Source organism: Pleurodeles waltl, chromosome 8 (genome assembly GCF_031143425.1).
Source record: "Pleurodeles waltl isolate 20211129_DDA chromosome 8, aPleWal1.hap1.20221129, whole genome shotgun sequence".
Classification (NCBI taxonomy): Eukaryota; Metazoa; Chordata; class Amphibia; order Caudata; family Salamandridae; genus Pleurodeles; species Pleurodeles waltl.
The window spans coordinates 145,682,339-145,694,394 of record NC_090447.1 but is presented as its reverse complement, the minus strand read 5'-3'; the positions used below and the strand labels follow the sequence as shown (position 1 = coordinate 145,694,394).

Below are 12,056 nucleotides of genomic sequence, written 5' to 3'. Positions count from 1 at the left end.
GTCCCTTGTAACTGGTACCCCTGGTACCAAGGGTCCTGATGCCAGGGAAGGTCTCTAAGGGCTGCAGCATATGCCACCCTGGGGACCCCTCACTCAGCACAGACACACTGCTTGCCAGCTTGTGTGTGCTGGTGAGAACAAAACGAGTAAGTCGACATGGCACTCCCCTCAGGGTGCCATGCCAACCGCACACTGCCTATGCAGTATAGATAAGTCACCCCTCTAGTAGGCCTTACAGCCCTAAGGCAGGGTGCACTATACCATAGGTGAGGGCACCAGTGCATGAGCACTGTGCCCCTACAGTGTCTAAGCAAAACATTAGACATTGTAAGTACAGGGTAGCCATAAGAGTATATGGTCTGGGAGTCTGTCAAACACGGACTCCACAGCACCATAATGGCTACACTGAAAACTGGGAAGTTTGGTATCAAACTTCTCAGCACAATAAATGCACACTGATGCCAGTGTACATTTCATTGTGAAATACACCCCAGAGGGCACCTTAGAGGTGCCCCCTGAAACCTTAACCGACTATCTGTGTAGGCTGACTGGTTCCAGCAGCCTGCCACAACCGAGACATGTTGCTGGCCCCATGGGGAGAGTGCCTTTGTCACTCTGAGGCCAGTAACAAAGCCTGCACTGGGTGGAGATGCTAACACCTCCCCCAGGCAGGAGCTGTAACACCTGGTGGTGAGCCTCAAAGGCTCACCCCTTTGTTCCAGCACCGCAGGACACTCCAGCTAGTGGAGTTGCCCGCCCCCTCCGGCCACGGCCCCCACTTTTGGCGGCAAGGCCGGAGGAAATAATGTGAATAACAAGGAGGAGTCACTGGCCAGTCAGGAAAGCCCCTAAGGTGTCCTGAGCTGAAGTGACTAACTTTTAGAAATCCTCCATCTTGCAGATGGCGGATTCCCCAATAGGATTAGGGATGTGACCCCCTCCCCTTGGGAGGAGGCACAAAGAGGGTGTACCCACCCTCAGGGCTAGTAGCCATTGGCTACTAACCCCCCAGACCTAAACACGCCCTTAAATTTAGTATTTAAGGGCTCCCCTGAACCTAAAAATTTAGATTCCTGCAACTTACAAGAAGAAGAGGACTGCTGAGCTGAAAGACCCCTGCAGAGGAAGAAAAGAAGACACCAACTGCTTTGGCCCCAGACCTACCGGCCTGTCTCCTGCCTTCCAAAGAAACCTGCTCCAGCGACGCTTTCCCAAGGACCAGCGACCTCTGAATCCTCAGAGGACTGCCCTGCTTCAAGAAAGACAAGAAACTCCCGAGGACAGCGGCACTGCTCCAAAAGAACTGCAACTTTGTTACAGAGGAGCAGATTTAAAGACCCCTGCAAATCCCCGCAAGAAGCGTGAGACTTGCAACACTGCACCCGGCGACCCCGACTCGACTGGTGGAGAACCAACACCTCAGGGAGGACCCTCCGGCAACTCCGAGACCGTGAGTAACCAAAGTTGTCCCCCCTGAGCCCCCACAGCGACGCCTGCAGAGGGAATCCCGAGGCTCCCCCTGACCGCGACTGCCTGAACCTAAAGTCCTGACGGCTGGAAAAGACCCTGCACCCGCAGCCCCCAGCACCTGAAGGAACAGAACGTCTGTGCAGGAGTGACCCCCAGGAGGCCCTCTCCCTTGCCCAGGTGGTGGCTACCCCGAGGAGCCCCCCCTTGCCTGCCTGCACCGCTGAAGAGACCCCTTGGTCTCCCATTGAAACCTACAGAGAACCCGACGCTTGTTTACACACTGCACCCGGCCGCCCCCGCGCTGCTGAGGGTGTACTTTTTGTGTGGGCTTGTGTCCCCCCCGGTGCCCTACAAAACCCCCCTGGTCTGCCCTCCGAAGACACGGGTACTTACCTGCTGGCAGACCGGAACCGGGGCACCCCCTTCTCTCCATTGAAGCCTATGCGTTTTGGGCACCTCTTTGACCTCTGCACCTGACCGGCCCTGAGCTGCTGGTGTGGTAACTTTGGGGTTGCTCTGAACCCCCAACGGTGGGCTACCTTGGACCCAAACCTGAGACTTGTAAGTGATTTACTTACCTGCTAAAACTAACAATAACTTACCTCCCCCAGGAACTGTGAAAATTGCACTGTGTCCACTTTTAAAACAGCTAATTGTGTTTTATGTGAAAAGTATATATGCTACTGTAATTATTCAAAGTTCCTAAAGTACTTACCTGCAATACCTTTCAAATGAGATATTACATGTAGAATTTGAACCTGTGGTTCTTAAAATAAACTAAGAAAATATATTTTTCTATAACAAAACCTATTGGCTGGATTTGTCTCTGAGTGTGTGTTCCTCATTTATTGCCTGTGTGTATGTACAACAAATGCTTAACACTACTCCTTTGATAAGCCTACTGCTCGACCACACTACCACAAAATAGAGCATTAGTATTATCTCTTTTTGCCACTATCTTACCTCTAAGGGGAACCCTTGGACTCTGTGCATACTATTCCTTACTTTGAAATAGTGCATACAGAGCCAACTTCCTACAAGGGGCAAGGAGCTCACAAACGTACAACCACTGCCTCAGCAGGCAGATAGGTTTTTAGATTGCCCAGCTCTATCTCTAGGCTTACATATGTAGGTCCTGGAGGTACAGATGCAGAACCTGTCTGTCCTGCTATGAGAAAAGGATCACCTTGAGTTGAACCACAGAATAGAGGGGCAATCGGAGTAGAGTTTGGTCTCTGATGCAACCAAGAGCCACATTCATGACAGCAGGGGGGGTGATGGGTTTGGAGCTATGATGGGTATAGGAGAAGCGAAAAATATACATTTAGTGGCTGAACTGCACAATGCGAAACAAGAAAACATGAGATTAATGGACCCCCCTCCTTAAACTGTGTTTTCCTGGGCAATTATTTTATTTCACTTTCCCTATTTTTTAACATACAAGACCACCTGCATATACACAACTTCGAGATGTGTCCTGTAAAAAAACTTCTCCTTTGCTTACTTTAATAAACTATACAGTTTTTTCATGTATAACAGGAACCTAGGCCACCCATAGTCTGCACTGCATATAACAACTGACATGCCTCTTAGTGCACTATTGGCATTGTTGTTCGGGGGTGAATATTTCGAAATTCACCTTTGAAAACGAACACTGTTAAAACATACTTATCAACGCAATGATAAACTGATGTATTAAGGTGAAATAGTTCTGCACGGTAATGAAATACACTGTTTGAATTCTGAAGAGAAGTTATCCTAATTTACACTTTCGTTGCAAGAGGTCTTTAAAAATTAAGGTGTTCCTAAAGTTAAGAGGTGCAGGACACCTTAGTTTTTTTCACTTCTATTAACCTTTAAATAAATGCCTGTTTTTTTTTTTTAAACATCTATTTGATATTAGTGCTGCTGTTGACCAGGGGACCGCATGTAAAAGTCAGGAGGGCCACATGCGGCCCCCCCGGCCGTATTTCGAGTATAACTGCTCCATAGCCAGTAAGGTGCAATCCAGATCATCTGAGCATGGGCTTGAGGTAGCTACAGAAGAATCAGAGGGATGGGAGGAGTTTTGTAGTGGAGATGGAAGACCCATTACAGACAGAACATCCTACAGGGAACCACAAAGTGGAAATGCTGAGCAAAGAATATAGCGACCCTTGGAAAAAGAGAGACTGGAGGAGTGCTTCAGAGGGTGAATAAGGATTTGACCAACTCCAGATGAAGATGTCACTCATAGTCAGTAACATAGTACTGACCGATTCAGTTGGCCCACTCATTCAGTATGAGTGCCAGGTAGTTGACAACCAGTCAGTGACAGTCTGAGCCCACGGCACATATGGAGAACAGGAAAGCCTGTAGGGAAGGGTGGATTGCACGAACGGAAAACCCAACAGAGGAATGAGGTAAAGTGAAAATATCACCTAACAGTACAATTCAACAAACCAGTTTGATTCCAAACATATACAACAAAACAAGAAACAAACATAATAATCAAACATTTAGTTACATGTGTGAACACATTTTCTCACAATTTATAATCCGATTGCTCACAGGGCTGTGCATATTAATCTATCATGATTACTACGCCAAAGGAGTACTTACAACAAACTCCCTTATTCCTAATAGTATATATCACGCATATAAGACTCCATTATGTGTTTAGGACAGTAAATAACTTACATTTTTGTAGTCTTCATAGCATGATGGATGGTATATCTAGATAAAAGTCAAAAGTACTACGTTAGATTTCATATATAAAAAGAGCCCTAAAACATGTAAGGAAATGGTGACAAAATAGTCAACCTAATGCATGCTTCAAACTTGTCATTTGCGTGATAGGAAAAGCACAGGCAATGTTTAAGCATAGCTGAATTATTATGCAAAAATGGCATTTCAGAAGTACAAAATTATTCTACAGGCAATCTTACAACAGTACAAAAACGTCTGATGTTAAAACTAGACAAACATTACTAATCATGGTTGACTCCTTTGATAAAAAGGGAGCAAGAGAATGAAGTCACCTTTAGGGTGGAGTAGAGTGGAATCGCGTATAGTGGCAAACAGTGTTGTAGAGTGTAATGGCAAAGAGTGGAGTAGAGTGCCGTAGATTGGAATGGTAAAGACTGTAGTAGAGTGGAGTGGCATGGAGTGTATTGGAGTGGCATAGTGTGGAGTCACGTAAAGTGGCATACACTGTAGTGCCGTAAAGTGGACTGGTGTAGAGAGCATTGGCGTAGTGTTGCAGAGTATAGTGGCGTACAGTGCAGTAGAGTTGAATGCAGTGGCACTGAATTCAGCGGCGTACAATAAGCATCGTAGAGAGGCGCATAATGGAGTGGCATACAATGGAGTGGCGCACAGTGAAGTAGAGCGGAGGCGCCGAGTAGATTCAATTGACAGTTCAGTGTCTTAGAGCTAAAGAGTCAAGTTGCATAGAGTGCAGTGGCGTACGGTGGTGTAGAGTAGCGTGAAGTGGTGCAGAGTACTGTCAGATTGCAGTGGTGCAGTGGAATGGCGTAGAGCAGTGGTGTAGAGCAGAGTAATGCAAAGTATAGTGCAGTGGTGCAGAGTGCAGTGACGCAGAGTGCAGTGACGCAGAGTGCAGTTGTGTTGAATGCATTGGCATAGAGTGCAGTGGTTAAGATGAGTGGCGTAGAGTGCAGTGGCAGAAGGGTAGAGTGGTGTAGAATACACTGTTTCAAAGTAGAGTGAAGTGGCGTTGATTGGTGCAGGGCTGTTGTATAAAGTATAATGGTGTAAAGTGGTGTATAGTGCATTGGCCAGAGTAAATTAGAGTTGCGTACAGTGGATTGGCTTAGAGTACAGGGGCACAGAGTTTAATGCTACAGCGTAAAGAGCATTGGCAGAAAGTGTATGGGCACAGAGTGCAGTGTTGCAGAGTGGGTAGAGTGGAGTTGTGAAAAGTAGATTAGTGTGGCCTTGAGTGCAGAGGTGAAGAGTGCATTGGTATAGAATAGAGTGGTACAGGGTAGAGTTGAGAGGAGTAGAGTGCAGCAGCGCACAGTAGACTGGAGTGGCGTAGAGTATTCATGGTGTGGTAGCATACTGTCATTACAGACACATTTTCAATTGAAATGAAAATTACATTTGCACAGATATACAGTTTTACCAAAATAACTGTTCAGTCCACAGATACAAAAGTGTGGAAATAGCATCACCTATATTTGATTTGATTGTAATGATTTGTTTTGATCATATTAAAGTATTTCTTTCCAACACTTCAGCTATAACAAAATGTGCTTCATTTGTGTTTCTAATTCTGATATATGCTGAAATACTTATACACTTCATGATATGTTGTGTGCTATAAAAAAAAAAAAACTTTCTACTACCCTCAGTATCTAGCAAGATTGAGACTTAAATCCTCTCATTTTTAAGTTAGAGAAAGAAAAGCAAACAAGCACCCTTGGAAGACAGCTCCTGACATTTGACCTTGGTCTCTGAATGCACAGCAAACGTGTCAAGATAACAAGATTTACAGAGCCATTTACTGAAAACAAGCTTTCGGAAGGATACTGTAAATAAGGTTGGGGCGTGGGACGGTACCGACTCAAGCTGGAAAGTCTAAAACAATTAAAGCCAGCAAATGGAAAGCAAGAAACCAAAATGTTACCAAGTAAACATCTGGTTGTGGCATGTAGTGCTGTAGATTCACATGCTCTGCATACTTCTGCCTTCTAGTGTTGGGTCCGGAAGATTACAAGTTGTTTTTCTTCCAAAAGTTTTTTGAATCACAAGGTATAGTGACTCCTCCTCCCACTAGTATTGCGCATGGGCATCAACTACATTGTTAGACTGTTTTCCCAAAAGTGGGTGAGAATGGAGTTAGTGTAAGAGTTAGAAAGATAAGATGTTCATGCATATGAATGTATAGAAAAGACTGCAACGGCCACAGGTATCTGGGGAAGGCGCATGTGAATCTACAGCACTACATGGCACAATCAGATGCTTACTGGGTAAGTAATATTTTCCATTTGATGGTATGTGTGGCTACAGAGACATGCTCTGCATAGACTGTAAAGCAGTGCCTCTCCAAAGCGGAGGCTAACCTGTGGGTGTTGCAGTGGTCTGGAATAGTGTACGTAGCACTGCCTGACCAACGTTTGTTTACTGTTGTGCTAAAATAGCCACACAAAAATGTTTAGTGAAGGTGCGTGGTTTAGACCATGTAGCTGCCTTACATATATCAGCTCTGGGAATGTTACTTAAAAAGGCCATAGCTGCTCCTTTTTTTTTTTTTTTTAACGAGTGGAGTGTGCTCTAGGAGGAATAGGTAGTGGCCTTTTGGCTTTAGTATAGTAAATTTGGATACATTTAACAATCCATCTTGCTATACTGTATTTGATAATATGATTGCCTTTGTGTGGAGAAGAAAAGGCAATAAAAAGTTGTTTAGTTTTCCTAATGTTTTAGTTCTATTACTGTAGAACATAACTGCTCTCATAACATCTAAAGTGTGGAGGGCACTTCAGCAACAGAATCAGGATGCGCAAAAAAGACTGGCAATTCAATAGTTTGATTCAGATGAAACTGAGCTACCATTTTTGGTTAAAATTTCTTGTGTAACTGGGGAAAAATGGTTCTTGCAAGGTTAAGGCCTGGAGCTCACTTACACATCTAGGGGAAGTGACTGCAACTAAGACTAACGAATTCCAAGACAGAAAGGAGGGATTCAAATGGTAGGCCATGAGCCTAGTGAGTACAATGTTAAGGTTCCAAGAACGAACTAGTGGCACTCTTGGCGGAATCACTATTAAGTCCTTCCATAAAGTTTTAATAACTAGGATTTTGAAAAGGGAAGAGTGCTGTCTGTTTTGAAGGTAAGCAGCTACAGCTGCCAGATGTAACCTTATGGAAGCGTATGCCAAGTTTGCTTTCTGCAACTGAAGAAGCTATAAAAGAATACCCTGCACTGATACTTTGACGGGGTCCCACTGTTTAGATATATAGTAGAAGACAAAGCATTTCCATTTTGCTGCGCAACATACTCTAGTAGTAGGTTTACGTGCCTCCTTAAGAATATCCATGCATTCTTGAGGTAGTTTAAGGTATCCAAACTCTTACTTCAGGAGCCATATCGCAAGGTTCAGTTCCTTGGGATTTGGGTGCCTGATTTGACCATGGATCTGAGTGAGAAGGTCTGGGTTGAGGGGAAGATTCACAAATGAATCTATGCAAGATTCAGTGATGAAGAGCAGGTCAGACAGGTTGGCTTCACTAAGTCAGTGGAATCCTGCTATGAAATAATAGAATGGGTTGGGTAATTCCTCAGACACCCCCAAGTTTCAGGAAGGGACTGGAAATGCACACGCAAGCTGCGATGACTGAGGTGGACACCACCAACCCAATACAAAATAGATAATCTTCTGCAATACCCAGTTGGTTTAATAAACCACAGCACTTACTATATTTACAACACAAACAGCCTTTTAACATTGGCATGATAAATACTAAAGACCTCCCAGTCACTAGACTTGTATAATCTTTTTAAAGGAGGAGGCAGTAGCCAACACACCCACAGGGCTCAGGTAAAAACGGACTGTGCACTAGTTATAAACACACTCCCACCACTTTCAGTCATCACATAGCCTCTGTTGAGAGGCACTAGTATCTCTGAATTAAAAGGGGTACAGTTTGATTATCTATGCAACATGAGAGCCATGTTTTGAAGTCTGCACAAATATACATTAAATGGGAGTAGCTCCATTGCGCTTAGAGAATCATGAAGGTCGCAGGAGCAAACTCACTGGGCAGTCAAGAAAGTTACAAGGGTAGGTCTGCACAGCGTGACCAAAGCCATGCAGAGGAATTCTGACAGAATATTCCTGTTTGAGCTTATAATCCAGCCAGGTCAGAGGTAATGGCAGGAAATCTGCTTTGTGTGTCAGGCCCGCACACACCATCTGTCTTTAATGTAGAGGAGAATGCACAAAGTTACCAGTCCAAGAAACCTACAATCTGCCATCAAAGAGACACAGGATTGAGTCCAATACATAGGGGATCATAACCTGAAAGTCATGGACTCGCTGAGATGGTGAAAAAGTGCTTAATGCGACTGTCTAGTGGGGCACCAATTAAGTAAATTCTTTAAGTGAGACGCACGTGGCATTTCAGCTCAATCAAAGATGGCAGGAGTTCAGCCATGAGCCTGACTGACTGTGGCTAGCCAGTCATCGAGGTGCTGTAACACATGCATCCCTGCCCATCAGTGGTGGGCAGCGCCCAGTGACATCACTTATGTGAGCCAAAGGTAAAGCAGAAGGGGAGTACAGCAAATTGAATACGTTTGAACGCCACCGTGAATCACAGATAATGGTGGACAGGTCTCTATTTGATTGTATCAAAAATGAAAGAGAAAACAAATATTAGCCCACCAAATATATTGTGCGTTTCTTTTCAAGCCTGCAGATAGTATACAAGAGTTTTAGCACAAGATTTTATGATAAAAGGGCTAATCAATATTTTTTGTGAAACCATACCTTAATCATCAGGCAAATCGTGAATATGATTCTTATCCAAATCAAGCATAGGAGAAAGACTAGGGATAATGAGTAACCCTGGGTTTGCTTTATTAGAAAATCCAATTGTCTTAGAAACGCGTATGCCCAATTCCATTCCTTTAGAATGTAGTGAAAAAAACATGCCTTACTGATTTAAAACTCACTGTAGTACACAAATCAAGCAGAATTAAGTGGATTTACATTACCTGCTCGTCAACACGAATAGCATTTTTTAGATGCCATTCCTCCTCCTCTTCATCCCAGTACTGTTCGAACTGCTCTTGACAAATATCACAGCTCTGTGAAAAACATGAGCAATCATGAAAATTTGTAGGATTACTTTTAAGCAGGTTTAACAGCAAATAAGAAAAGTTTAACCCATGATTTATTTAAGTTCACAGAAAGTTAAATGTGAAAACACTTAAGAGAAAACAAGTTACTAGCTCGCAGAACAAGTTATTTACCTTCAGTAACAGTTTCTGGTGGTTACTCTCTCGAACCTTTAGAGTACTCTCTCACTAGGCTGGACCTGGATAATTTTGCAGTAATGCCCCCCATGTGCCTACAGGCTATATACATTGTGGCTCCATACTACCCAAGTCAAAATGGAGAGGACTATTAGTAAGCACTACTTGTACGAGTGGACATCAGTTTCTTAATCTTTCCCCTCCCAGGCCCTCAGAAAAGCGCTTCCAACTGTAAGTGACAGTGTGCCAAAATCTGACATGTAATCCAATTATGGTGTTCATGTGCCCAACTACAGAGAACCTGGGGGTGTCCTATCTGCAGATAGAGCATCCACTGGAAACAGTTTTACCGACAATATGTAACTTGTTCCTCTGATGTATACTTTCAACCACAGATTCTTAACTTTTAGAATAGATACCACAGTAGTACCTCGGAAACGTGGAGAACCCTGGGGAGTGAACGTCCAACTTGCAGAAACAAGTGGGTAAAATGCCCCTCCCATTAACATGACTGACAGAGCAGTAGAGTATTGTGAACGTATGCATTGACACCCACATCACAACCTTTCAGATGTCCAGAACCAGCATCTCCCTCTTGCCAACCTGGTCTAGCAGCCTTGGCCCTGGAAAAATTAGCCTGCAGACCTTAAAGGGGTTGCTTTGTGGTCAGCATGTACCAGATTATAATGCAGAGGACTATCCATCTTGAAAGGGTTCTTTTCTGAACCACCTCCACTTTCTTTGCTCCGTATAACTGCACAAAGAGCAGAGCATATTTAAGAAGACCTTGTGAATTTAAGCTTAAAATGTTGAGTCCTTTTGGCATCTAGTCAGTGGAGCCTCCCCCTCTCCATAACAGAGCGAGGCAGCGCAGAAAATGTTTGCAGAAAGATGAACTGAAATAAAATGGACTAAGTGTTGAACATTTTCAAACACTCCCCCCAAGTCACAGATCAGAGTTTAACCCATTGTTATTTTGCTCACCATGACATCCCAGTTTGGACCCAGCCATATGCAAATGAGTCTTGGCCCTGATCCCCATGGGAACAGTCCAGCCCAAACTGTCAAGACAAGTCCTCCCTGGACTGGAAACAAGCATCCTGGGACAAGTTTTGGGGTATCACCCCTTATCAGCCAGGCTACCTTGAGTCCAGTGACGCAACGAGCAAGGGACACCCATCTGGGCATACCCTTGCCACTAAGGTGCATGTAGCAAAACCAAAATAAAATGGACGGAGTGTTGAAACCTTTCAAACACTCACGCCCAGTCACAGATCTGGGTTTAATCCATTGTTGTTTTGCTTGCAATGTAACCCCCAGTTTGGACCCAGCAGTATGCAAATCTGTCTTGGCCCTGCTCCCCATGAGAGTCCAGCCTCAACTGCCGAGCCAGGTCCTCCCTGGACCTGAAATAAGCATGACTGGACCGGTTTCAGGATATCACCCCTCATCAGCCAGGTGGAGCAGGGTCAAGACAGGGTTGAGTCACACCCTTGAGTCCTACTTGGCTTTCCTGCACTCATGGTGCATCTTGGACTTGTGAGAAAAAGGGAAATTGCATGGGACCAGCTTCCTGAGCGAGATCGCAAGTGGCTCTTAACTTGGAGAGAACCCTAAGTTTCAACTGCAAATACTTATATTTGCCGATGTAGATCATAGCCTCCTGGTCTTATTTGAGGGACTGAAAGCACTTTCATTGCATATCTTCGAGCCATGATCGGAGCTGCAGCAGGACAGACACATGCAGGTCTGGGACCAACATCTGCTTCCTGACGTCGTGGCACAACTTGAAAGCTTGCTTTCAGAGGAGACATCCACCATGTCACACTGAGGTTAATTTTGTATTCATCAGAAGGGGAGCTCCCGATTCTCACAGAAAGCAAGAAGCTCATGTTAGGACACTTGGGTGTGCTTATAGGAGACTCCACTGTGTCACTTCCAGGGTGGTATAAAGTCACTGCCGAGACGCATTGAAACACCTCTCCGCTCACAGGAAAACTACTGTAAAATTCTCCAATCAAGTCTGGGGAAATTATGAAGGTGAGGAATCTGCAGTTAGAAGTATCTATTGGAAACAGTTATCCTGTGTTAATGTCAACAGACTTGTATGCTTTGAATTAATCCCAATCAGAGGCAGAGCATGCTGGTGCTTTTAATGGAAAAGTATCAAACACATTCCCAAGTGTGTGGTGTGACGTCTCAGCCTAACCTATGCAGCATACTGGCTGTAATCTCAACCCTCAAGAGTAAACTTACAATTTCTTAGAAGCACCAGAGCTAAAAAATGATGATCTGTAATAGGAGGAGGGGGCCGGCATATAAATCTCCTAAAGATACCAAGGATAGGAGCACTGTAGATGGAAGCAATTAGCTTTCTTAGTGAGCATTTAAAAGCTTTGAATTCTGATTAGCCAGCTGGTCACGAGGAAGAGTCAAAGAGAGAGTCACCCTGTAAGGAAATGCCTCCTTGGCATGGTTACCCCCTGACTTTTTGCCTTTGCTGATGCTATGTTTTGAATTGAAAGTGTGCTGAGGCCTGCTAACCAGGCCCCAGCACCAGTGTTCTTTCCCTAACCTGTACTTTTGTTTTCACAATTGG

At 44.4% G+C, this 12,056-nt stretch overlaps 1 protein-coding gene across 1 annotated transcript in view; it reads right to left on the bottom strand.

Annotated features, from left to right (window-relative positions):
* PCF11 (PCF11 cleavage and polyadenylation factor subunit) overlaps positions 1 to 12,056 on the bottom strand; it is a 254,646-nt gene that overhangs the window by 18,029 nt on the left and 224,561 nt on the right. The window contains exons 14-15 of the mRNA XM_069203943.1: positions 9,197 to 9,289; positions 4,150 to 4,185 (exon numbers count right to left, since the gene is read on the bottom strand). Of these exons, the coding sequence (XP_069060044.1) occupies positions 4,150 to 4,185; positions 9,197 to 9,289 (129 nt within the window). The remainder of the gene's footprint in view (positions 1 to 4,149; positions 4,186 to 9,196; positions 9,290 to 12,056) is intronic.